The sequence below is a fragment of the Indicator indicator genome, chromosome 1 (assembly GCF_027791375.1).
Source record: "Indicator indicator isolate 239-I01 chromosome 1, UM_Iind_1.1, whole genome shotgun sequence".
In the NCBI taxonomy this organism is placed as follows: Eukaryota; Metazoa; Chordata; class Aves; order Piciformes; family Indicatoridae; genus Indicator; species Indicator indicator.
The window spans coordinates 30,931,714-30,959,504 of record NC_072010.1 but is presented as its reverse complement, the minus strand read 5'-3'; the positions used below and the strand labels follow the sequence as shown (position 1 = coordinate 30,959,504).

At 39.3% G+C, this 27,791-nt stretch overlaps 1 protein-coding gene across 2 annotated transcripts; it reads left to right on the top strand.

Moving 5' to 3' along the window:
* Positions 1-89: 89 nt before the first annotated feature.
* Positions 90-27,454, top strand: ITM2B (integral membrane protein 2B). Of its 2 annotated transcripts, none has more exons than XM_054381225.1 (6): positions 90-325; positions 16,872-17,003; positions 19,043-19,246; positions 21,271-21,381; positions 24,958-25,108; positions 26,776-27,454. In XM_054381225.1, exons 1-6 carry the CDS (start codon positions 227-229, stop codon positions 26,862-26,864), a joined length of 786 nt encoding a protein of 261 aa, XP_054237200.1. In that variant the 5' UTR covers positions 90-226; the 3' UTR covers positions 26,865-27,454. The 2 variants fall into 2 exon arrangements, with proteins under 2 accessions (XP_054237200.1, XP_054237192.1); XM_054381217.1 differs by having other exon boundaries at positions 19,040-19,246.
* Positions 27,455-27,791: the final 337 nt, after the last annotated feature.

The following is a 27,791-nucleotide window of genomic DNA, read 5'->3' as shown; positions in this document are numbered from 1 at the left end:
TGTCAGGCACCGCCTTCTCTTCTCTCCGCCCCGTCGCAGGTCGCCGCCCACTTCTTCTCCTCTGCTCCTCCCCTCCTCCCCGGCTGCCTGACTAGGGGACGGGGGCGGTAGCCGCGGTGAGGCGGTAGCAGGGGGGGCGATAAGGCGAGAGGTAGTCTTCAGAGCTCTGCTGGTTCAGGCTTCTTCTCGTCCTCCTTCTCCTGCGTGTGGGTGTTGAGGCGCGGCCATGGTGAAGGTGTCGTTTAACTCCGCGTTGGCGCAGAAGGAGGCGGCGAAGAAGGAGGAGGAGAACAGCCAGGTGCTGATACTGCCGCCGGACGCCAAGGTGAGGGCGGCGGGGGACCGACCCGCTGGGGCTGGCCGGGCTGCTCAGCGGCCGCTCTGCTCCGTTCCACTCGGCGGCGAGGTGCTGCCGAAGGGAGGGAAACGCGCTGGAGTCGATTTTATTCTTCATATGCTCTTCGCCTTCCGGCGATAAACCGCGGGCGGGCCAACAGGGAAATCTGCGCAGCGGTTTGCCCCGCCGCCCCTCTCAGCTCACGCTTCTAAAATGGCTGACAGGAGAAGGAGCTTTAAAGCTCTGCTTCTCTCTACTTTAGAGATTTTTGTGGTGGTTTGGCTTTTATTTTTTTTTCAGTCCGACGGCGCTTGGACCGCGTCCAACTCGGCTTTTAAGATTTTTTCCTCTCCTTCGCGGTGTCCCGTCGGGAGCTACGAGTCGCGGCAAGCTGAGGGGCCGGCCCCGCAAGGGGCTGCTCTGGCCGGCGTGCTGCGGTTAGCCGGGCGCGCGGGGACGGGCCGGCGGCGCCGAGCCCGGCAGCCCACCCGGTCCCACAGCCGCTCCACAGCCGGTTGCCTGCGGTGAGGACGTCGGGGCGGCCCTTCCCTGTGTTTGGGTCGGTCGCAGAAGTTGGTTCTTGTGTTGAAGGCTCAATCGCATCTGGTCTTTACGGCGTGTTTAATCCCACAGATAAATCCGGCGAAGTGGTAGTGAGCTCGCAAACGTAAAATGCTTCAGGGTAGGGAGTATTTGGCGACGATGTTAGAGGTTTGGCCGGGCTTGCGCCGCAGCGTGTTTGGGGAGCTTGGTGGTTGTGTGTTACAGCGAACTTCGCCTTGAAACTTGGGCTGGTTTAAATAAAGGAACAAAGAGCTGCCTCCCCCCGCCCCAAAACAGCACCCAAACTGCAGTCTCTGTCGCCTGCGTTTGTCGTCTTCAAACAGCAGCAAAGAAGGAAACAGCAGCGGCCTTTAAAGTTTTGCTGGGCTGCCCAGAATATAAAGGGTTTTGCTTGCAGTTTCTGTGCTGCTGTAATCCAAACCAGTTTTTAATTAGGAGCAGCGTAATTTGCTCTGAGCTCTTCAGAAAGAGAATGAAAACTTGAAAAATAGCCAGCTGCATATAAAAAGCATTCCTTGCTGTTTTCATTTCCTTCACAATCTTTTGTGCATCAGGCCTCTGAATTACCAGATTGGATCTGCAAGGAGATACTGTTTATTGATTTACTAAATCATTGTGATGAACTTCTGCCTGGGAAGACAGTTATCTGAGTTTTTAGCATGAAGTTGTGCCCTGGTGTAGGTCTTGCTATGATTTTCATGGGGCCATGTTCTTAACCTGCACAATCCGGTGTCATTTCAAAGCCAAGGGGATGACTGCAAGACGTTTTCTAGTGACATCTTCCTGGTACAGCAGTTTGTTAAATCTCACTCTTCTTTGGGACATACTGCGCTTACAAAACTCCAACCAAGGTACCAAGGCCCTTAGAATAGTGTTCCACAACATACGAGACAGTATCATTGCTCAAATTGCCTGCAATCACGGGAAATCCGTTAGGTGATCTGTGTGCCTAGTTGTTCCTAATGCGGGAGTGCTATTCTCTAGAAGGTAATGGATTTCCCAAGGCCGGCTTGAGCTATGGAGTTCCTTTCTGACCCCAGGTTTGGTGATCAGTTTGATACCCTGTAAGCAAGACACAGACTACATGTTCCAGAAAATGGGGATTTCATACTACCTTGCAGTCCAGATCTGCCCTGGATGATGAGTGTTTCACAGAGCCTACCCATTTGGCTTGTTGTTCCGACTGCTAAACAAACAAATACATCTGGCAAATTGTACACGGGGGATCAAATTCTCCCGACCCTGTCCAGATACTGACGGAAGTGTGCTATTTGACTATGATTTCATTAACAGCTGTAAATTCTTGCAGCTGAGGATGGGATACATCAGAAGGATCTACCTTAACTTTACCCATGTTGTAGTACTGTTTTTCTCACCTGGAAATGAGGTTTGCAGGCCTTTATTAACCAGGTCAAAAGATGGTCTGGTCTCACAGTAGTAGCTTCTTTAAGTTCTTGCACTGTTAGCAGCAGTCGATCATGACTGAAGAAGGCTTAAGACAATCCTAAAATAACTTGCAAGGAGTGGATGCTCTGTACAGTTGAAAATTCCAAAAGCGAAAGAGCACTCTTAAGGAACATCAAGCCTTTGACATTCTTCTTGACGCATTTCTGTCTTTTCTCTGCAGAACTGCAGACCTACACCTACCTACTAAAGTGCAAAATTTTCTTGAATAAGCTTTGTTTGAGCTTGCATGTGTTAGAGCATAACCAAAATCAGATCTCGCAGTAGTGTAATCGGTAGTCTTAGTAGAAAAGGCTATGCAACTCATCCAGGATTAACAGGATGAGTTATATATCTGTAGAGTTTATTTGGATCTTTAAGTCTGGGGGTTATTCTCAGATTTCAGACAAAATAAAAGGAATTGAGGGCCACTGCAAAACTTGATTCCTTTGAGGCTGAGTGCAAGATACAGTCTTTGAATGTTGCCTTTTCTAATAAAAACAGCATATATAAGGTGTTTGTTTTTTCCTCTCTGGTACCTTTACAGACATTGTTTCTGTAGGTCATTAAATAGATCTGGACACAAGTGCGAATGTGAAAAATATTACACAGCGTTTTATGGAGCTTTCATTTATGAAGCCCTGGGAGATGTTCTGGCTTTGAAGTAAATAGAAACAAGAATGGAAGAGGCTCATCAGAGTTGCACATTCAGAATTTTATTATCAAGAACTTCCAAGGGCTTGAGCAAGAGATATTGATAAATAAAGCCAAATACTCTGAAAATAAAATATTGTGGAATAGGCCTTTTGGATAGTTCTTTGATGGTTTTGTTCTGCTGCTTGTCCCTGCATGGTGTCATGAAGACAACTGCTCTGCTGTTGCAGGATTACTCTCGAATGTATATTCGTCCTGGGGCTTGCTAAAGAGCATTTGCAGCCAAAATATGCTGGTTATGTGGCAGTAGAAATACTCTGATCTCGCCAAAATTTGCCTAATAAACTGTGATGCAGATACCAATAGGTAGGTAATTGAGGAAGGAAGGAGAGGAAGATGCAAGAAGAGAAGGAACAACAGCTTCAAAAAAAGCTTTTGCAGAAGGCAGTGGTCTTACGCATTGCAATATGCTACTATAAAAGGAGTTTAAAAATCAAGATTGCTAATCCTGCCTCTGCATAAATCACCTGTCAGCATTAATGCATGTTGTGAAAGTGGCTCTATACTTTCTGTATGCAACCATTAAAACTGCTACTCCTACAGGCATAATCCTTACATACCATAATTCTTGTCCCAAATACATAATATACTTAGTAAAGATTCTCAGACTACATTTACTTTTCAGCTTTGTTCAGTGTCTATACAGTAAAGTATTTTGTGATCCAGTTTCCCAACAAGCAAACAAGGTATGATATTTTAACATTTTTCCCTACAATAAATCTTTGGAGAGCCAAAGATGATTCTGAGCATAGTTGAAGTCTTGAGAGATTTTGCAGAGTCTGTTTAAATACATGAAGTCTTCCCCAAAGCTGTTCGGGCCCTCAGTAACTCTCATGCAGTTGCTCCCTTCTGCCGGGTTAGGTAGCAGCCTTTTGTGTTTTATTTTCTTGGAGTGCTTGAGTGAGCACATCTTTAACAGATGCAAGTCTTGAGTGCATGGTGGAGTGGATTCACACCTATGTATTACAGCTGTCTGCAGACAGTTCAGTGTGATAGTGTAAATGTTAAGAATGTTTTTTATAGTAGCTTTCTGCATTTATTCCTTATTACATTTTATATCAGTTACTCCTTTTTTTTTTTTTTTTTTTTTTTTAGTTCAGCTTAATCTTTTCTAAAGCATACTAAAATAGGTACTTTTACCATAAGTAAAAGAAGGTCCACCTTGGAAATACTGTTGAGCAACTAATGAGTGCTATTTTGCTGTGTAGAAATACTCTTGAATTTTGTGTAATTTGTGTTACATGTTTCTGAAATAAAGGTGTTAGCTTTACAGTTGCTATACTCTCTATATGTGTGTGTGTATATATAAACACTAGGGAACATATATATATAAACTTTATGTTAGTATACACACTAGTAAGTAGTAATTTACTTATTGTTTTGCTGTAAGGAAAGCAGATTTTCCTACTTTATGGGACGTGTCTGTAGAGGATTGTTTTGTTTGTTTTCTTCTTTTTTCTTGGATGAGATTCCTTATTCCCTCAATAACTCTCATCCAGCAAATTTTCTGTAGGCCTTTCACCAGTGACTTGCTGGTGAAAGAGCAGTCTTTGTGTTTTCCTGTATTTTCCATGATGCAACTAGGTCATTAAACCAACCAGCTTCTGCTGTCTGTCAAAGCATTCTTTATTAAGGCATAATTATTTAAAAGAGGACCAGAAATAAAAAATTCCTAACAAAATTAATTTTCCCTCCCTTATCCTCCCTAACTTTGCTAATATTTTAATGAAAAGCTTCCAAATCTCAGATGAAAACTCTCAGGCACAAAGGATATCTGGGATTCTGTTACATATTTGGTTTTATGGGTACCTGCAAGCATACATTCAGGGAAATTGAGTTTATGTAAACAAAATTTGTGACAGGTAATTCTCTTGCTCCTTTGAAATAAGTTTAAGAATTTGGAATTACAAGTTAGAAAGTTCAGAAAGTAGTCTGGAAGAGGTTGTGTCGTCCCCATCCCTCCCAGCAATGGAAATGAACCTGTGGGACAGAATTCTGTCAGTGGTCCATATCTCACTTTTCTGTTTCTCATCACTTCCTGACCTGAATAACAAATACAAAGCTTTAGTTGGGAAACACAACCATTTCCCAGAAGAATGATACTTAATATTTCAGACAGGATGTATTCTACCAGACCTTTGTGATAACTGCTTCATCACTGTGTCATTTACATTTCTGACTGAGCAAGGCCTGATGTCAATACATATCATTACAGCTCACATGAATTCAGTGCAGGGATGAGCATTGAGACTATATGAATAGTTCACTAAATAATTTATCTTTTTGCATTAACAAATTTATACTTGGCTGATGCCTCTTGCCCTAAAAATGTATTTAGGTTTTAAATTTTTTTTTTTTGCTTAATATTGTCATGCAGCAGAGTCCATAATTAGATGAAGCTCTGTACAGTTCAGTATCTAGAAAAAAATATCCTCTGCTGTAGTGTATTGTTACACTTAATTCCATAAATACTTCTCTTATGTTCACTCCTGTGAGAGAATAATCTTTTCTTCCTGATAAGATTCAAGAACTAGTTCGGATATTAACATTCCAAAATGGTATGAAATGACCACTTAAATGGAGGTTGTTTGAACCAGAAGTTCTTTACAGTGAGAAAAGCTACAGTTTTTTATTTCTGAAGATGTGGATCAAGATGAAAAGCTGAACTTTCCTGTATAAACAAACACTTGAAAGAAAAAAATTTGCTTGGAATCAACAATATTTTCAAGGGAAATGGTTTAGACTCCTTCCATTATAATGAATATTTAATCCAAGAGATGAATGTTGATTCCAAGGAAAGTTTAATTTCAAAATATAATGTGTATGTGGGGTTCTTTCTTGGTAATTATTTCTGTGAAGTGCTTACAGTTGAAAATGTAATCCTAACGGTTGTGTTTTTAGAGACTCGAATACATTTTCTGTGTTATTTGTGTGGCATTTTCAATTTTTTTCCTATAAAAATTAGTATTTTGATGCTAATGGTTATTTGAACAGTGGTAATCACAGTTAAGTCATGTTTTTGTTTAACTTTTCTGCAGTTGCAGGTTTGGAATATTTGCAAGTCCTTTATGTATCTTCTATCCAGTAGCCACTAGCTACAGGCACCAAATAGCTTACATACAAAGAAAATAGTTCTTGTGACCTCAGGAAATAACTTCAAAAGCAAATACTGCATTTTTAGGTCCTAGTTATTTTAAATGTTTTAAAAATTTTTATTCTGTGCTTCCAAAATATTATATTTCAAACATAAGAACTACATCTGGGATAAGTAATAGTGTGTTCTATTAGCTAGCGCATAGGTATGTTCTTTTTTTTTTTCTCTCTGTGATTGACAGAGGTTAGCATTATCTGATTTTAGTCTCCTTATCCATATAAATAATACAACATTCATTTTCTTACTATTTATGTACTGCTTTTTATCCTCAATGGAAATTACTTTGAATCAACAGATGAAAAGCAGGCTAATTTATAAAACTCAGATATCTCTCCTAATTTTACAGATGTGGTAAACCAAAGGAATGAGATAATTAATAAGACTGAGCTATGCAATGAAGTCAGAAATGGTTTTGCAGCAGACCCATGTGGCCTAGGATTTGGACCACAATGAACATACAGAGACTCTAGCTCCTATCTGAGTGATCCATGCAGCATTTACAAAGTAAAGGTCCTTTGTGCCTTACAAAATTTACCATGAAAAGAATGGCAAAGTAATACTTGCCTAGGGGTTAGTATAGATGCTGTGGAAGACATAAATTGACACTTTGTCCTTTCCAAATAGTGTGTCTCTGTGTGTATACAGCCTCAATACTCTGGCACTGGAGAGGGCACATCTCAAATACTGTGTTCAGTTTTGGGCCCCTCGCTACAAGAAGGATATTGAGTTGCTGGAGTGTGTCCAGAAAAGGGCAATGAAGTCGGTGAAGGCTCTAGAGAACAAGTCTTAAGAGGAGCAGCTGAGAGAACTGGAGAAAAGGAAGCTGAGTGGAGACCTTATTGCTCTCTACAGGAGAAGTTGTAGTTAGGTGGGTGTTGGCCTCTTCTCCCTAGTGTCAGGTGATAGAAGGACAGGAAATGGCCACAAATTGCAGCAGAGGAGATTTAAGTTGGATAGTAGGAAAAATTTCTTTACTGAAAGAGTGGTCCAGGCTTTGGAGTAGGCTGCCCAGAGAAGTGGTGGAGTCACCATCCCCCAAGGCATTTAAAATAATGTGTAGACATGGCACTTCAGAGCCATGGTTTAATGATCATGGTGCTAGGTCAGTGGTTGGATTCGATCTTAGAGGTCTTTTCCAACTGAAACAATTTTATGATTTTATAAAACAAAACAAACAAAATCAAAACCAATTCCAAACAAGCAATAAAAGAAGTATACACAGAAAAATAAGACCCACAGGCATTGTAATAGTAGAGTTCCTTGAATGCAAATAGTTAGATATTTTGCAATTGCTTTCATCCTAGGCTTCAGAAAATTCCTGCTTTTGGTTGTGGTTCTCCCCTGTTCTGAAAATAGAATGGGATGGTGGCATGACTGTAAAAAGTGTACACTGGGGAGATCATAACTGGGAAGGGAGCACTGATCTTTGGATTGGATCTTACATGGCTGCTGAATCACAAAGGTCTAGTTAGAAACTTCTAAAAAGATACAGACTACATAGAAAACCCTTGCATTCACGTATTTGAAAATGCAGTACCTTTGCAGGGTGAGAGGCTGAAATTCACTTCGAGGCCATTGCACAGTGTGGTGAGTTGTCTTGCCCAAGGTTTGCAGTTTTGGGAAGTTATTTTGCCTGCTGAGGCATTTGAACACTGGCCTGCCTCTGCGTCTGCAGGGTGTGATGCAGCCACGTGCTGGAGGCTTTGAAAAGTTGCCCAGGGAGGTGGTGGAGTCACTGTCCCTGGAGGTGTTCAAGAAATGTGGACATGGCACTTTGAGACATAGCTTAATGGTCTTGGTGGTGTGAGGTCGATGGTTGGACTCGATCGTCTTACAGAATTTTTTCCAACCAAAACAGTTTCTATGATTCTGTTGGAGTGAAATCCATTGAACTGTTAGAACAGTTTCTTCTAGAAAGGACATAAGCCTTTCAAGGTCACCTCTTCTGTGCTGACCCTCATAAGTGCTACCAATTCAATGCTATTCTGTATTTGCATGTAGAATGGCTTCCATTGTGAGAGCTCTGCTTGCTGGACAAGTACTTTGCATCTTAATTCACTAACACATGTATTAGCCAGGTATGTATTACTAAGGACAGGACTGCCCTTCAGAGGGGCCTGGACAGGCTGTAGTGAAGGTCTGAAAAACCTTACGAGTTCCAGAAATAACATGCAAAAATACACTAAGTCCTGTACCTGGAACAGACTCGTCCATAAGGACATGCTGGGGACCACCTCGCTGAGATGCCAGTGTGCTTGAGGAAGACCTAGGGTTCCTGATGGACAGTCAGCTGGGCAGGAGTCCCTAGCATTGCTGAAAGCTGAGAGCTTTCTGATTCAAAAAAAAGATCAACAAACTGGTGCAGGTCCAGCCAGTGCCACCATGATGGTTGGGGGCTGGAGCACATGCTCAGTGAGGAGTGTCCAGTGGAGGCTTGTTCAGCCTGTAGATGAGATGGCTGTGGGGAGATTTTACAGTATCCTCCTGCCATGGGAGAGCTGGCTGAAAAGACAGCAGCCATAAATTGAAAAATGAGAGCTACTAACTGGGTATAAGTAAAATAATGTTCAGCCTGAGGATAACTGAAAGCTGAGTGGGATACCTGGAGAAGCTTTGAAGTGTCAGTCCTTGAAGGTTTTGAACACTTGACTGGAAGAGAACTCCTGAGCAACCTGAACAGGCTTTAAAGTCTATCCTCTTTTTGAGCAAGAGGCTGGACTAGAAGCCTTCTGCATAGCTTCTGTGATTCTACTTCTTAGAGAAACTCGGACGTGGTTTTTTTAACTTGCATGAGATGACATACCATCTGTGGCTGATCTGGGAATAGAGTTATTAAATTCTGAGGCTCAGTGGTGCATATGTGCATGCTAATGAGATCTCTTGGGTGAAAGAGCCATCACCGCTTGGGAAAATAGCCTTGAGAGAAATCTAGGTTAAATCCACATAGCGTTCCATAATACTGATGTCTGAGATTCAGGCAGTCATAGGAAAAAAACAGAGACATGTCAGACATAAGAAGTGAGCAGGATAAGGAATAGAAAAGAACTGGAACAGTCAAGGTCAAAAAGATAATTTAGTATTGATCCATTTTAAGCGGAATAGGAACCTTCTAAGTTCCTTTTTCAAACATTGATCTAATTCAGGATAAAATGGAGAGAAATACTGCATTTAAAGTCATAGATTTATTTAGTGCAGGTTTTTTATAACTATGGTAAGAGCACAAGTCAATGTTAAAGAATGCAGTGCAGGTGGGGACAAGGGTTTATTTTGGCAATGTGTAAAAATTAAGCATTTTTCAAAATCGGACAGTATAATGAAATGCTGTGTTTGACATGCTGTAACCATGAAGGGTGTGGGGATTTTGTTTTCTGAAAGCAAAGTGTATTCTGAAAAATGTCCCATGTAACATCTTAGACTTGGAGTTTCTTGTTTAAAAAAAAAAAAAATCCTTCAGGCACCTCTTGCCAGATGTCTGTGCAAGCTTTCATCTGTATTTTTCAGTCTGTGACTTGCAAACTGTTGCACTAGAACATTTTTCTTAAACTACTTGAAAAATAGGTGTGGAATACAGAAAAAAAATTCCATCATTCTAATTTATGAAATTAGATTGCTATTAGGAATTAGAATATGCTTTATACCTGAAGCTGTAGAGCATTTCTGTGGCTCTTCTTCCCAAGAATGTGGCACACTGGTGGGGTGAATAGTTTATCTTGTAGCACTAATAAAGGGAGGAAATGGAAATAAGTTGTGCCCAGGACTTCGCTGATCTTTGGGATAGGGAGAAACATGGAAGGACATAGACAATGAATAAGAAGGAAATTGCAGGAGGGCTTTAAACTACTAGGCTTGATAGCGAGAGAAGCACTTTGGGAGATTTGGGAAATGGATAGAGCTAAAAGGAACAATGTGAGAAACACCATTTGAAGAAAAAAGTAAAATATATTGTGTGGTTAGTTGTACAATTGCTGTAGATAGCCTGTATGAGGATATAGCCAAAAGATGATGTAAATGTGAATCACCTGAAAAAAGACACTGTCTGGTTTACAAAGACAGACCTCTCAGATTGTTTAAATATGTGTGGTTGGGCTTTCATTTTTTTTCCTTCTTTTTTTTCTTCTTTTCCCAATTTCTAGTCTGTATAGGACCAAAGTTAATATTAAAAATAAATACTCTTAACAGCACTGCTCCCAAATTTAATCAAAACAGCAGACCAAATAATTACAGGTTTCTTCCTCTTTGCCTGTCCTCTGTAATTGCTGGATGCTATCAAGTGCAGTAATAACTTATCTCAGAAATTGAAGGCAGTGTTCAGGTAAATGAGGATTACTCATCAGTTAAGACCTGCAGAATTACTCTTCCAAGACAACTTCTTTTATTCTCCCTTTATCATGTAGCTGTAGGTAAACTGCTGATTCACATCCTTTACATTCACTACAGTTGTAATTTTCCTTGACTTCCTGCAGAGGAACTGAACTCTTCATGTTTCACCATGTTTCTCTCTAGTTTTATTTCCTGCTCCCCTTTTCTTGCCTGTTTTCTGATGTCGTCTTGTTCTTCCTTCACCTCTATCTTTCCCAATATATCCAGTTTCCTTCCTATTTGCCAGCACTGATTCTCTTTTTAAGATGATCTTGAACTGGCTGCTTGTATTAATGCTGATATTCCATGATGATTATGATGTTTGAACCATGAAATTAATAATTTGTCAGACACTTCTTTTTTTAATAAACGCCATTATTTGATGGAAGTAGCATTTGATTAACATAAAAATGACCTTGGACTTTGAACTTTGGAAATCTCTTGGAATGTATTTGCTTCTTGCTGCTAGATTTCCTAGTGCTGTACAACAGATTTTGTATGTACAGTAGTGTTTTATAGAACATAGGCAGATATTAGAATGCAGGAAGAGGTTGACAGTGCCAACTACCTAATAGATCATAGAATCATAGAATTGTCAGGATTGGAAGGGACCAAGGATCATCTAGTTCCAACCCCCCCGCCATGGGCAGGGACACCTCACACTACATCAGGTTGCTCAGGGCCCCATCCAGCCTGGCCTTAAAAACTGCCAGGGACGATTCTAATCAATTATCTGCATGTTCTAATCATGCTACGTGACTGCAGCAAGCAACACCAGAACTAAGGTCTGACTTTTGTGTTATTCTTTAGGCAGAGAGCCTTTTGCCAGATGGGCACGTCCCTGTCCATCTTGATGGAAGAGAGGAACTGGCAGTGCTGCCACAGAAGGGTTGCAGTGTTCAGATATCAACTGTGCATGAACAACCATAGCTTGTTTTCAGGCTTCATCTCTGAGTAGAAAAAACACGTCACTCCTTGTGATAAGCAAGAGATGTCTGAGGCATCTATTGTATATGGAGTCTGTTTTTCCAACTAGCAAGTTAAAAGATCATTGTATTTTAAATTTAATTTTATTAGGAAGCATAAAATTGCTGCTTGAGAATCAGATCAGTATTGATGGCCTTCTAGATTCACAGCATCTGCCAAGTTTAGAGTCTTGCAAAAGCCTGCCTTAATTTCCCATCTGCAACAAGTAATAAATAGAATACCAGGCTTAGAGCAGTCTTCAGGCAGGAATACCATGGGAGGAATGCAGACCTCTTTCTAAATTAGGTTCTTTTTAAATTGACTGTCTTTTAGAAGGATTTTCTACAGATGTCAGATTTACAAGTCAGAGCAGGCAAGCCTAACCAACAGAATTCAGTTTACACAGCCATTGGTCAGTATTTTATTTAAAGACTTTTTAGCTTCCCTCATTAAAAAACACTTTCAGGGAGTCATCAATTTCTGTTCTCCCCATTCCACTAATTAAAGCTGCAGTCGGTCAATATTTGCCTTCAGGAAGCTCAGTCTGCCCCACTGCGTTCTGTCCATCCCTGTGAGCTAACTGGCACACAAAGGACTTCAGAAGAAAACGGTTTTGAACAGCTTCCATCCAGTGCTACCCACATGAATTTTAAGCCTTTATGTGTGTGTGTATATTAGTTGTTATCTCAAATGCATAATCATGGATGGTCTGTGTATTATGCTGTGCAGAAGTTTTTAGTAATAGTTGTGATACTCAGTAACTCTGCATTTGTTTTCTCCATGGATCAAAGATACTGTTGGTTCCAAAAGACAGTTCACCCTCCTAAAATTATTTTTGTTGACATTGTACTTATTTTTAAATTTGGGCCATTATCTCTTGCATAGGTGCACAACAGTCAACCATGTTGTGGACTGCCCACAGTATATCCATTGTATCAGGTTTAGGTGGATTCTTACCTAATTGATTCATATGATTTTTTTTTTAATTTTTAAATCATATAGTTGATGTACCCTTAATTTCTGCAAAGGAAGAAGGTCTGATATTCTCACCCAGTTTAATATGAGCTAGACATATGCCTTTTAACATTTTAGACTACTTTTATAATGTTAAAGCAATTATATGCTACTATGTACAAAAGGCTCAAGGGGAAAACCTAAATAATGATCAAGTCTAATGATACACATTTGTGGCACAGTACTGGAGCTTCTTAAAAGAGTTTCGTCATGTTACCCCCAAACATCAATTTGAAATTTAGCATTTCCTTAAAGAAAAAAGTAGCATTAAAATTGAACTGAAAATAGCAGGAGAATATATGACCTGTAGCTTGTTAATATCTGGTAAAGTTTGCATGTTTAGGAGGTATAAACTTTTTCTTCTGTAATCCACTCCAGACCAGTTGTCATAAATTGTCATAAATAGGTTCTTGTGAAGATCTCTCTGTAATTGAGAAGTGGCTTGGTAAGTAGTTTGTGATACCATTTGTCCATCTCCAAAGTGTTTCAGCAGCTTTACATTAGCTGCTATGGTCTGTTTGCTGCTGAAAATGGCAGTCATCTTGGATGTTCTTTGGAAAGATTCAAATCTGTCTTCTCACAATCTCAAATAATAGAAAATTTAATACTTTTAGGTTTTTTCTCATGTAAAAATTGTTCCTTTAGAGCTTCAAGCTATTCAGGTTGGGAAGTTCTGGACTATTTAACACTGTAGATCTAGTGTAAAAGTGGTAGAGAGATGCTTTTGTTTTATGTCTTGGCCATGCGAAATAGGCTAATCAAATGTTTTCCAATTAGAACAATCAGCTCATCAAGGGAAACAAGCCAGTAGTGGGATTGCATCCAATTCCTCTTAAGGCATTTTGCATCAGAGAAGGTTAGTTCTGTGGCATCATCTTAAGGTTGATGATTCACCACAGGGGCAGAAGTACATGGGGTAGGGCTGAAGCAGAAGAGTGGAAAGAAAAGGACCACAACAGCAGTGGTTACTGTTCACAAAAGTATATATCTTTAGAGGTCAGTCTTCAAGTACATGATGTTTTCTTTTCTCAGATACCTCTCAGTAGAAAGCTGACCTAGAGAAAAATCACTGAGTGAGACTGCAATTTCATGTGCTTTGGCTTCAGAAGCCAGACACTGCTATCTGGGAACAAAGGGCAGTTGTAGCAGTGGGAAGAGGTGCTAATTCAGCACTGTCCCTCTTAGTGGGGATCCACTTTCACTTAATGTTTTTTCTCTGAGAAAATTATTTACCTGGAAGGAGGGTGAGCATCCTTCTCTTGCAGTGCAGAGGATCAGATTCATACAGGGAGGGCTGAGTTATTTTTTGTCAATTCAGCTCAAACTAAGCTGTCATGGCAACAGTACAAAAGTTTAGTCAGCTTAGCCACAGAACAGCTACTAATATGAGTATAATTTACCTTCAATAGGTTATTCGGAATATTTTAATTTAAGGTGTTTTTAAACTGCTTGGCAGTGTTCTGAGTTTTCAAATTCAAAAGAGGAAATCAATTCTGTGTTCTTCAACAGCATAAAATATTTTCAGTGTTACCTAATGCTTATGGTTCCTCTTTACTGAGATGCAGTACTTTTGTGAACTCTGCTAAGCAAAAGGCTAACTCTTGCTCTATATTTGGTGTGCTGCTTTCAGTAGACTGTGGGCAAATCAATGCAATAGGCAGCTACAAATACAAAATAGCTTAATGTATCACCAATAGGGATGTCTTCAGAAATAATGATAAAATTTAGCTGCTGTTAGAGGATAAGAGTTGAATTAAATCTGTTCTTTACATCTGTCACATCATATAGCAAAGCAAAATTATTTAGGCTGGAATACTGATAAACCTGTCCTTTAGGTTCCTCCTAGCATGGTGAAAGTTATGTTCCCTTTTCTGATTATTTTTGTGGCCTATGCAAAATTATTTTGACATTAAGCTCTGTTCCCAGGTAGGTGTTCACATTGTGTATGCCTTCTGCACTATTTCCCAAATACATATTTGTTAGTCTTTCTGAACTTAAAAAATTGTGTGAAAATGGAAGAGGCAGTTATTCCACTAATGGATAATTCTGCTTGGAGTCAAAAAATGCAGAAGGAAGTGGGGGATAAAAGCACACCACTGGGAAAGAATAAAGATATTCTTCACTAGGGAATATTTTGGCATTTGTATCTCAGAGTCAGTTTGCTATCCATCTGACATGAACCTAAAACAGTTTAAATGACAGCTGTTTTAAAAAGTTTCAATCAAATGTCCTTTATTCTTTGAAATATCTAGGGAAATAGTTACCTAATGATGTGGGGCAACATAAAAATAAAAATCCTTGTTTTACCTGGTTTAGATTTATAATTGAGATGATTTATAGAAGATTCCACAGTGAATCTTAACCTGACCTGAAAGTTAATTAGATTACCATGGGTATTATGTCCTTTGGAAACAGGTTAAAAAACATGCAGTTAGTAACTTGGTAATTCTTTACACTGGATTCTGTAAGTTATTAGTAAATATATAAAACTATATAAAAATATATTAGTAAATATATTAAAACTTAGTTGTTACTTGTCTTTCTATTCTGCTTTTTGAGTGCACAACAACTATTTTCTAGCCCCACTCACTTTGTCTTGCAGCGTATCCCAGAAATGTTGGTTGGGAGGGGCCTCTGGAAGTCATTGGGTCCAAACTCCCTTTAGAAACAGGTTGGTTACCAAAGCACTATCAGCCATGGCTTTGTCTAGTTGAGTCTTGAAAACCTCCAAAGGTAGAGATTTTACAATCTGATTTACTGCATTAATTTGCAAGGTAACATAAAACAGAATCTGTGAAGTATCTTCAGTTTGACTTTAATATTTCTGAGCCAGATTTTGGCAGCTGCTACCTGGCAAACAAGCTGCATTGCCACTTGTGTGTCACTTGCGGTGTAACAGAAAGATGGGTTTCACACCACCTAATTCTAGCTATGTATGAATTAGTTGACTAGTTTATTAACCAAGGAATCTCCCTCTATAATCAGTGAAAAGAAGTAAGTACCTCTAAAACACTACTTCTTGCTCTCAAGGATGGTTGTAATGTGTCATTGTCAGGATGTATCTCTTTCTCCCTTCTTTTTACAGGGAGAGTCCACTTTCCATGTGGTGTCAGACTTGCTTACATGGCTTTGGCCAGATGAGAGGAATTCCTTCTCAACTGGGCCAAAGCATTGAGGGGATTTACACAGACAACTCATCCTAATCATCAAATACTGAAAAAAAACCCACAAGGCAGAATCATAGCTATCAATGCCTTCTCAAGTGCTTCTTTCATGCTTTTCCTCCATTTTCTTATTATTTTGTTTGTTTGGCCATGATGATTTTGCCCTGGTCATAATTCTATTTTTTTTTTTACCTTCCCCCACTGAGTTTTCTGGTTACAAAAGGGTAATGAATTGCCTTGGATATATGTGAATTGTAATATTTTTCCCTGGATTGTCATGGCTTGGAAGAGGGTGACTCAAAGATGGGGGTGGGGGTGTGTTGTTTGTTTTTTTTCCTTTCTTTTTGTTTTTTTGGATGTGAGTTATGCAAACACTTGGCAGAGAAAAGAGCATTGTAATGTCCCTTATAGAGGAAACATTTTGCAAACAGCAGTTATTGCTTAGGATGCCTGTGGGGGCTGCATGGTTATGCAAACTAGTGCCCCAAAGGGGAAACATCCTGTAATGCCTTTAGCATAACACAGACAACAGAAGAATTGGGGCTGAAGCTGTCTTAGAGCAGAAAGCTTCCTTAACAACAACTTACAAAGCATCTTTTTTTCATTCCCACTCTTGTTGCTCCGCCAGCAAAGAGGTGGTAAAGTCTTTCATCCTGATGAAACACCACAGGAAAGGATATATCTTACTCTTTTCTTACTACCTTTGATCTTTTGTTGGTTCTTCAGGCTCACTTAAATTGCATATACAAGATAAAAAATATCTGACCTTTCTGAATTGACTTCCTTGCTCTGCTGTTTTTGCATTGAGGTTGCCTGAGAACGGATATTTTTCTAATATTTTTGTCTGCAGTCTGTAATGTGGCTCACTGTGTTTTATTAGATATCTTGGGAGATTTTGTTATATTTTTCTCTAAGACGTAAGTGTTGATTTAGTCAGTGACAATGGCTTTAAAAATGACTTAGTACAATTTTCATGAACTTCAACTTAAACAGATCTGTTTTAAACTTTACCAAATAAAATGTTTCCAAACAATTGTGATAAAATGCTTGTAGCCTTTTCTGATAGATGCAGTATCTGAAGTATCATACAGTATCATACACATCATGCAGTGTCATACACATCTTGTGTTGAAGGTCTCTCTCTGATGCCTTGCAGGACCCTGAGGATGCTGCTGTGCCTGTTGGGCAGAGGAGGGCCTGGTGCTGGTGCATGTGCTTTGGCTTGGCCTTTATGCTGGCTGGTGTGATCCTGGGTGGTGCTTATCTGTACAAATATTTTGCATTTCAGGTAAGTCAAATACATTTTCTTATGGGAGGGATATGTTTTTCTCTGTTAGGCCTTACATTTAGAAGACAGGAGAGGAGCAACAGACTAAACCCAGTAGCCTTGCTACTCCCATTCTTAGCTTTCTAAAACTTCAACTTTTCTAAAGGCAAATTGTATCGCTTCCTCTGAACGTAGCAGAGGAGAGCAGGAACAAAGCTGGCAAGTAAAAGAGAGCAACGCTTCTGAAAATCTTACTTTGCAGAGAAAGGATTATACCTAAATAGGACTCAGGTTTAGGAACCCCAGTGGTGTCCCAGATTTTCACCTGTTCTCTCTCTTGTTTCAGAGTGCCAAGTACTGGAGACAGATTAACCCCTTGAAAGCCTCCTTGTTTGACCCCAGGTTTCCTGGATGCGTAGGGTACTGCTATTGCACATGAAAGGGACTGCTTATCAAAGCAGTACAGTGACTCTTCCCAGCCTCCAGAGGGATAAGAAGTACAGGCCCTGCAGGGCTTTTGGGAGAAGCGCAGTCAACGTGGTCACGCTCTGTCAAGTTGAATCCACATTGACAAGATTAGAACTCTGACAAAATGTATTTTCAGTTTTCAAGGAATGTCACTGCTGCAAGAGAAGCCCTGTGAAGGAAGGGAAGTGGAGCTTTTACCTGAAACATGGAAGATCTGAGTTAAATATTGTCTTCCTTGGGCAAGAGCCCAGTGCATCCAGTTCTGCCCAGTGACAGTTTCCCCCAAGTGGTGTGAGCACACCCTCTCTCCTTCAGAAACTGCTGAGGTTGCAAGGTTCACAGGGTCAGAAAAAGAGAGTATAAGCAAAATATGAATCCCTCTAGCCCACTGGATAATGCACATAATTGCAAGGTAGAAATTCTGTGTTCTTATCCTTGCTGTCAGGATCTCCTTGCCCCCCCCCCCCCTCGTTTTTGTGGCTGCTAATGTGGAAGGCACAGTGATTAACATTAGAAATTCTAGCTGAACTTGCAGTTTGTAGTCTCTTTGGCGATTACAGTAGCCTAATTTACAGGGGAGCAGTAGTGTTGCAAATGATGCTTAAACAGCATAGCATATCTTGGTGGATTAACAAATTCAAAGTGGCTGAGTGCCTGCTGCATTACTCACATGGTTCATCTGTGCTTAGCACCACAGTGCTCCACCTTGCCTATGCCAGCTAGCTGAAATTGAAAGTGCTGTTTATCAGATCTGGGTTGAAGGAAACATTCTGGAATTGGGCTAACATTGCGCTGAAGATGTTTTCAATGTCAGACTTCAAATTCATGACATGTCTATGCATAAATTGTATGTTTCTAGAACTTTCTGTCTTACAAATTTGGTATATGATTTTCTCTGATTCAGGCCTTTATTTTACTCTTCATTTAGGTAATCTGCCATATATACTGTGACAGAAGGTCACAAATTGGTTAATTTCATTACCTTTTTTGTCTTTTACAACTTTAAATAAAGTATTTTAGAAATGGACTTTCAAAAATTCTGAAGCCTTTTTAAACTAAGCAACTTCACAGAATAATTGAGGTTGGATGGAAACTGTTGAAGTCTTCTAGACTGCAAGCAGGACCAAATTCAGAGTTAGACTTGTTTTTTAAGGGTGAGTTGGATGACCCATTTCAATGTTTTGAATTATAATTATTGACTGCAGGTAAATAATAATAATAGTATGCATGCATATAGAAGTAGGAACTTCATTGTTTTTCTAACAATAAGATGCAATGTCCTTAAGAAGAAACAAAAGCAAAATTAGAAGCAAAATTGAAGGTTAGATTTTAAGAGCCTGGTTTTGGGATCCTGTTTTCCTTGAATTCAAGGGAAGGAATCCCTCTGGGTTTGGTACTATCAAGATTTTACCCATGGTTCTGTTGTAGATAGCAACTGGCTTCTAATTTGGTGTATGAATCAAATTAAAAGAAAAACATTTCATCTAGTCTGACAAATTTTTCTTTTCCACAATGCTTTGAGAATATTAGTTGTAAACTTCAAACAAGGCTACTGATGTTTTTGTTGCTGGGTTGTTCACTATTTTTAGCAGGGTGGTGTGTATTTCTGTGGAATAAAGTACATTGAAGACGGCTTAAGTTTACCTGAGCCTGGGGCAGAGGCTCAGAGTGCTCGCTACCACACAATTGAGCAAAATATTCAAATCCTGGAGGAGGAAGATGTTGAATTTATCAGTGTGCCAGTCCCTGAGTTTGCTGATAGTGATCCTGCTGATATCGTCCATGACTTCCACCGGGTAAGAGATATTTCTGGAAGACTTGAAAGCATTTAAAACTTGAAAAATGTTCCCCCTCAGTCATCCTGATAAATGTACTCTCTAATTATTGTCATGGGGGAAAGTGGAGGGTGGAGGAGGCAGCAGAAATGTTTTGATCAGCAGCAGGCTGCAAGCAGTTATTAACCGGGCGCACAAAGTACAGCGTTATACAATCATCATGAGGTATTTTGTAAACCACCATTGGTAAATAACAGTTGTGGTTTTAGAAAGGGAGAAAACCTTGGAGTTATTTCCTTTCCTTAGTATGAGGAAGTAAAGAGAATATAGTTCTTGGTGTCCACCAATTTAGAATTTGACAAACTGCTGTGGTGCCAAGGGACATTCAGGAAAAGGGCTGTCATAGCTTCAACCTCAACTTGCAGGAGCTGATGGTGTCTTGATATCACCAGGTATGTTGAAGCATCCCCCAGAGATGTTCTCCTAGCATGGCTCAAAAACCCCAAAGCAGCAGCAGAAAGGGAAGGAAGCTCACTTGCCAGATTCTATAGGAAGCCTAGCAGAAGCTAAATCTTCCTTTTGCATCACAGACTACTATGATTCCTAAAGGCACTGTTGTATTAGGACATTAAAGCATTTTCAGCTATTTCTTCCCTTTTTTTTTTTTTTTAGGAGCAACTTGGGTTGATAGGAATCATAGCAATACATTTTTGCTAAGGCAGTTGACAGGCCTACAACTCTTGGTATTAATGACAGCTGCAAAACAATTAGAAGCCCTTCTGTGTCAGCCTGATGGAAGCTGTCTGACAGTGATGAAATGTTCTACAGTTGGTTTTCAGGAAGCAAAATTTTTGTGAATGTTTGAAGACTTTGCTGAACAGCTTTTTTAAGGAAGGCTAAAAAAGAATAAAGTTTAAAGTTTTCCAGGCAAAGTGAGTGCTATCTATCAAATATTCATCACCAGATTTGGAGGAAAACATTGCATTCTTAAGCTATGTCATTTAAAAATACTCATGAATAGGGAGCTTCTGTTAAGAGTTAGAGCAAAGCCTCTGAAGAGGGAATGCCAGGAAAAAAAAAATAAAAAAGGCAAGCAGTATGTAAGAAGTGAATAGGAACAAGATAATATTAGAAATTTAGTTTATTGTTTGAATGGGTTAAAGGCTTTGCTCTAAAGGTCAGTGCAAGGATCACTTGCATAGACACAGCACTTAACTCCCATGTAATGAGATAAGTTGCACTGATAATTGCTGTCCTGGTATTATTTTGACTTTTGGGCTCTTGGTGCTCAGTATTGTATATATTTCTGCAGCCTTACAGTTTTCCAGCAGCTTGAGATAATGTCTTCTTTAGCAAGAACAGATGCAGTAAAACACACAGCTCACTGAACAGAGCCACAAGATTCATCAGGATAATTCCCTGGGTTTTTATATCTGTTTTTATAAAATAGTAAAAATTGCAGTTAAGGTACTGCAAAGCCAGTAATTTGGCTGTGAATAATCATTAATACTTTAAGTCAGCAGTATTTTTGAAAGCAAAAGGTTTGGGGTTTTTTTTTATTGTTGTTGCATTATCATAGAATGGCTTAAGTTGGAAGGGACCTTGGAGATCTACTCCAACCTTCCTGCCATGGGCAGGGATACCTTTCTGTAACAGGATTTTTTTCCTTCTATATTTTGTTGTTGCCAGCAGCATTTCACCTTTACACTATAACAAAATACAAGAGAGCAAGGTTTTTGCCCTCTTGCTTCATGATGCAGGCACTAGGAATGAATGAATACTGTACTTGATTCCCTAGCAGGACAGATGCACCTTTGTAATTCCATTATTGTAGTGTATTTGAACTACTGATTGCCTGCTGCTTTGCACTAATCCCAGTCATAGATTTAAACCCTCATCAAGACTGCTTTTTATTTCTGCATTTTCTTAGCCACGAATTGCAGTTTTTTGGACAGGCTTTATAATGAACAAAACAATAATTTGAGGAACAATATGAGGCAATAGCAGTTTAGCAAAATATGTATGTGAATTTATTTCCTCAACAGAGACTCACTGCCTATCTTGACCTTAGCCTGGATAAGTGCTATGTGATTCCTCTGAACACTTCAGTTGTTATGCCACCAAAAAATTTCCTGGAGCTGCTCATCAACATCAAGGTACGGTTAAATCATAAGTAATTTGTGCTTACAACAGGGAAAGAAGATAAATTTTTCTTTTTCTTTTCCTTCCTCAGAACTCTGGCAGTCACACAAGGCACATGTTAGAAATTTAACTGATCACTACAGGTCTGTGCAAAGAGAAAGTCTAAAAACTTCTTAATTATAATAATGAATAAATTACTAATTCAGAGGAAGACAAACTTGATTTCATTCTTCAATGCTCCAAATTTGATTGACAAAATTGCGTAAATGTGGTAAACCTAAACTCTTTGATAGTAATCTATGTGGTTTTTAATCTATGATCCATTGTGACTAAAGTTATCATGAAGCATGTATGTGCTGGGCTAAGACTGGTTAGCTGAGAAGATTAAAGTAGATATACGAGGAAATCCCTTTAACATGGGCATTGTTTAAAGCATAAGCCCCTTGGGTCAGCCCCTGCTTTGAACTGATCTTGTGTCTTGAGGATGATGTATGTGAGGGTGCTCCATGCTGAGGGAATTAGATGTGGCAGTGGATGTGATGGACTAGTACTGGATTCGAGTTCATGAGGCTTCCAGCATTCTTAAGATGGATCTTCTTGTTTCCAGGGAGGTTTGTAGGTTTAGGATTTGGGCTGTGTGATTAGTGAAGCCCATTTAAAAGCAAGAGGGGTTTTAGTGTAGCCAGATTCCTGGTTCTTTAAGCCTCAATGTCCTTAAAAGCAAAAGGACTGAGACACTACAATCACTGAACAACCAAACATGAGTTTTCAGCATAATGTTGTGGCAACTCTGAATTGCTTCCCAGGAGAGTTTGATAATTGAACACTGCTGCCTAGCCTGTGGTGCTGGTGCTGGCTGGTTTGCTTGTCACTACCACAAGGACATGCTGTTCTGTTAGTAGTAGTAACTGAGCGAAATGTAATGGCCTGTGAAATTGGGGAGGCCAAAACAGATCAGCTAATGGAGTATCTTACTGATTTAATATGAATCATCTTTATATTTCTAACTCTTAACGTATGTATAGTTTTAATGCAGAGTTAAATAGTATTTACCTTGTTTTTTAACCTTCTGGTTTCTTTGCAGACCAGGAAAACAATCTGGGTGGGGAAGAGAGCTGATAAACTAACTTCTGTTTAAGATCTGGGGAGAGAGTTTTATTTCACTGGCTGTTTGCAACTTTAGAATTGTTAGTATAAGCTTTCAAACAAGGCTTTGGAATTAGGACTCCATGAACCATTTTAGCCATTTCTGAGTGGTTTGTGTATATAAATGAAACCTGTGTGAAAAATGATTTCACAAATAAGTCCTCTGCTGCTTTTTTTTTTCCTGTATATTTAGAGACTGGATATTTATCTGCACTTTCATTTCCTGTACAGAAAGATGAGGTGTTATCTGTAAAACTCAGCAACCCTTTTCTTCTTTTGTTTTGTGTATATTATTTTGTTTCCATTTTTAGGTCACAGAAACTCCACTATTGAAATCTGTTAATTTCCTAGTTTGTCATTAGACTAAAGCAAATACGCTTGGTTTACAAGTAAGAGGATAACTAGGCATCATGCGTTTAATTGAAAATCTGTGCAAAAGGAAACTGTTTTGATCATTGTCTCCAACAGTCAGTGCCCTAATTTTATGAGACATCTGTTTAATTCTTATTGTATTAACAAAAAAGCTGTGAGCATTTAAAGTCTGAGAAAATCAGGCTAAATGTTTTGGGGAAATTTGGGAAACTATTCTGCACAAACACAAAGTGAGTGCAGTCACACTGGTTGCTCAAGGAGAAAAATGTGTGAAATTAAAGTGTTCATTAAAACGAGCTCTGACTACCTGTAGAAGACATTTTATGAAAGTGGAAGTGCTCTGGGCTGTTTTGTTTTGGTTTTTAAGAAAATCCATCATTTTAATCTAAAGAGCCACATTTGTATAGATTAATACAATTTGCTTGAATATGTAGACTGTGAAAGGCGTCCTTGTCCTGGAAAACAAGGCTGAAACCCAGGTACATTTGTGTAGTCACCTTGTTCCCTTTGTTGAGCCAGCTGCCCGATTTTCACTGTGTGCGATGCACAGAATATCTCAGACGATGCTAATTGTGGCTGTGCTGGATCCCAGTGCTGGGTAACTGCTCCTGCATCAGCCAGGCAGATAAAATTCCTGCACTGAGCTCCCTCTTCTCCTGTGCCCCCCAGGAGTGCCAAGAATGCCAGATTTGGGGGTGGTCTGGGAGGTCATGTGGTTTGGAGGGCACAAGCCCAGCAGTGTCCTCACAGGGTGCCCCTGGTCAGCACTGCAGCCCTGCCAGTGTGCTGTACTGCGGCTTTGCTCTGGGGCTCCCTTGGGGTTCTCTCCTGAAGTTGAAGAGACCAGGAGTTAAGAGACAGTAATTTACAGAGATGTAATTTCCAAATAATGAGTGCAATAATTTAGGAGTGTGAAGTCTTCCAAGCTCTTATTCAAAGAAAAAAAAAAATCTGTTGTTTTCACCATAGTGTGTGCTGAAGAAATTGTTCATAATTTAAAGGAATTTAATACAGTCTGCCCTTTCTTCTCTAAAAAGAATAGCATTTCATCAGCTTCTTAAGATGTCATCTGGACTGAAAAGAGAGTCTTGTTATACAATGGATATTTCAAGTTGTTTATTGTCAATAAAAAATACAGTGATCTTTTGCCACAGAAGCTGAATTTGTTTCCATAATAAATGATCATTTTATTTTTAGAAAGCAAGAAACACCTTCTCTACTACCATGAGTAAGAATCACATTAAAAGGATTTCTTAAATGAAATAATGTTTAAGAAAAGCTGCTGTTGATATACCAGTGGCATGATTAAGCAATCAGCTGATAGCTAAGTGTGTGCATCTTCAGCTGCGTATGGTGAGGCTCACAGAGCCAAATTCCTCCATCATTTCAGCTGTGGCTAAATAGCACTGAAGGGGCTAGAAAAGGCTTGGGGAAGTCTTTGCCATGTCATCATGGCTCTACTTTTTCATTACATTGCCTTAAAATGCCTGATATACCACCATGGCTTTCTAATATCTTGCCATATAAACAGTTGAGGAAGTTGCCATAATAACTTAGGGACCTAGATGGTCTCATCTTGCATTTGGCTTGAGAGCCATGCTGTTAACATGCTGAAGGCTTCCCAAACCCCGTGGACTGCAGCTGGCATGCTTCATCAACAAGAGTGTCTCCATACATGCTTTTGCCTACTCCTATTTGGAATTAGTTCCCACTGAAGTCTGTTGGACTGTTAATTAAGTGAAAACTTTGGAGGCCTGATCCATGACAGTAGGAGCTCTTAGAAGGAAACATTTCTTCTGCCCTGAAGGCTGATGTTGCTGTAGCAGGAGGATGGTGGACATATGCATCAGTGGAAGTTTTGTGACCTTTTTGAATATAATCATTACATATTTCTATAGTGCAGTGTAGCCACGCTTGCATATTTAGGACAAAATTCTGTCAGTTATACATATTTGAAAGAATTCAAAGATGTGTCACAGCAGTATTAAAGAAAAACGTTGCAAGGTGTTTATTGTGTACTTAGACCATGAAGAGATGGCTTTTGACAGAGCTGTTACACTTTTGTTCAACAGGCTGGAACGTACTTGCCTCAGTCCTACTTGATTCATGAACAGATGATTGTTACTGATCGCATTGAAAATGTGGATCAGCTGGGATTCTTTATTTACCGCCTCTGCCGTGGCAAGGAAACATACAAACTACAGCGCAAAGAAGCCATGAAAGGTAAATATGCCTCTAGTGATTTTTGTGTGTGTGTGTGTGTTGGCAGAAAGTTCAGTGCCACTTGTGTTCAATAAATAGGCTTGATTGTGTTGAAAGGAAGTACTCCTACTAAAGCAAGGATTGCCTATTGCAATAACTGGCTCCGTGGGCTTAAGTACATCTGATAGTTTCTGTGTAGGTATGGAAAACTAATTTTATTGTGCAGAAGCGCTCAAGGCCCCAGTGAGCTAGGAGTTGCTAAAATGCATGGGTATGTTTCCTGGGGTTCAGGCTTTCATTGTAATTTTTTTTTCTTTTTAAATCTTGTTTCTTGACCTACCCCACCACACTCAAAAAACTCTTCAGTATATAAGAAACCATAACCTTGTAGTCCAAGTACAGAATTGCAAGTTCTTCTTTTCAAGGACATTGAGGTCCTGGGATGTGTCCAGAGAAGGGTAACAAAGCTGGTGAAGGGTCCTAGAGAACAAGCTTTATGAAGAGCAGCTGAGGGAACTGGGATTGTTTAGTCTGAAGAAAAGGAAGCTGAGAAGGAGACTTTATTGCTCTGTACAACTACCTGAAAGGAGGTTGTAGTTCTTGTGCCAGGTAACAGGCAATAGGATGAGAGGAAATGGCCTCAAGTTGCACCAGGAAAGGTTTAGATTGGATATTAGGAAAAAGTGAAAGAGTGGTCAAGCATTGGAACAAGCTGTCCAGAGAGGTTGTGGAATCACTGTCCCTGGATATGTTCAACAAACATATAAATGTGGCACTTCAGGACATGGTTTAATGGGCATTAGTGGTATTGGGTTGACAGACTTTATCTTAGAGGTCTTTTCCAACCTTAATGATTCTATTCTATGATTAAAGAAAGTCAACAGTGAAACGTAAGTGAGAGTTGTCTTAGCAGGAGAATCGTAGTGCTTGGCACTCCTTTATGGAAAATGTTTGGAAAATACCATTTGGAAAAGTCTTGACAACCTACTAAACACCATCTTAAAATTTTCACTCCAATTTGCTGCTGCTTTTTCAAAAAGCTGTATGTGATGTGCAAGCACACACAGAAGCAGTTTAATTTAGTCATACTGCAGAATCTGACTGCTTGGGAAGCAAGGAAAAGAAACGCATTTTCTAAAAATAATTCTGAAGAATGTTTTAAAATGAAACGTTGAAATGCAAAATCAAATTAAAAATTCAGTATGCTGATCTTACGGTAATAAATGGTGAGCATAGGTTGGCAGTGAGCATTAGTTTGGTCAAATTTGGTTAAATGCTGTTTTCTCCAATTCTAAGATGTTGTTTAAATGCTACTGTTCCACTCTAGTTTTGCCTATAGTGGTTTATATCTTTGCCGTTCTTTTTTCTTATGTCCTCTCAAGTGTTTTTCTAGATGCAGAGAGAGGGAGATCAGGAACTGATCTGGGTTAAAACCAGCTAGTGGGGGGGTTTGGCAGCTTGGTTTTAAGTAAACCACTACTGCAGTTTGTTTCATTGCACCTTCAGGATTATTGCTTGTTTATTGATTTTCTAAGTATGAATGCATGCCTACATGTGTTACCTCCGAGGAGGGGGATTGAAGAGGGATAGGTCTGGTTTCTGGTGAGAGATGTAAAACTATGATGTCTCTGATGTACGGCTTCCCCTCTTCTGTTTACCCTCCACTGTTCTTTACTACTACAAAACAGGAATTCAGAAGCGTGAAGCCACCAATTGCCGAAAGATTAGACACTTTGAGAACAAGTTTGCCATGGAAACCCTCATCTGTGAACAGTAATGAGGAATATCATTGCTCCAGGAGACTTAAGAACTACAGTATGACCCCACCCTTTGTATTGTGTGCAGTGATTATTTTTTAAAATCTTCTTTTATGTAAGTAGTGGACAGGGCTTTATTGCTGAACACCTTCCATACTTTTCATCTCACGATACATGTAAAATCAATGTTTTAGTTTTTCCCTTATTTTCAGGTGTGGTGTTCTTATATTTTAATAGCAGTTGTATAGATTTAGTTGCTAGTGCATTTCATGTGATCAATCTTGAATACTAGGAAGAGGAAAAGTATTTGAAATATCCACCAGTTTTTAATTAAGTAAAATTGAAAAGAATTATTAATGTACAAACGGACTGCAAGAGCTACTTCTAACTGTACTATTATCTGCTATATAGTTTGTTACAGCATATATACAACCCTGTATTTGACTTTCCCTAACAAAGTGCAATTTGTTTTGTTTTAAAAATATTGTCATATTTACCTTTTTAGATTGATTTCTGAGTTGATGTTTTAAAATGGCAAGTGTTTGCTGTAACAATCTTTTAGAAAATTAAGAAGTAACTTATGTTACTAACTTGTATATAATCCATGTACGTGCAATGGAAAATAAACCTTATAAACCTGTTTGTCTAAAAGTCTTGTGTTTTCTTCTGCTGATACAGTTTTGTTTGTTGTTTAGAGGAGTGGACTGAAGTTAACATTAATGCTTTTTATTTGCAGTCTTATTTTTAAAAGTAAAAAGATAAAACTGAATAGGTGATGGCTGAGAAATTAAATATGAAGAGAAGCACGTTTTTCAGTTCCTTTTTCATTTAAAGGCAGTATTGTGCAGCTTGCTTAAATTCTGGGTTGGTAATTTCATGATGCAGAGAATCAGAATCGAGATCCAAAGCTGACTTAACATGTTTTCTTATGTCTGAAACCCCTGTCC

Bases quoted from the DNA above. Each gene is read 5' to 3' on its own strand.
- ITM2B (XM_054381217.1), top strand. From the start codon at position 227: ATGGTGAAGGTGTCGTTTAACTCCGCGTTGGCGCAGAAGGAGGCGGCG. The intron at 17,004-19,039 runs GTAAGTCAAATA...CACTATTTTTAG, and splicing joins ACAAATATTTTGCATTTCAG to CAGGGTGGTGTGTATTTCTG. The intron at 25,109-26,775 runs GTAAATATGCCT...ACTACAAAACAG, and splicing joins GCGCAAAGAAGCCATGAAAG to GAATTCAGAAGCGTGAAGCC.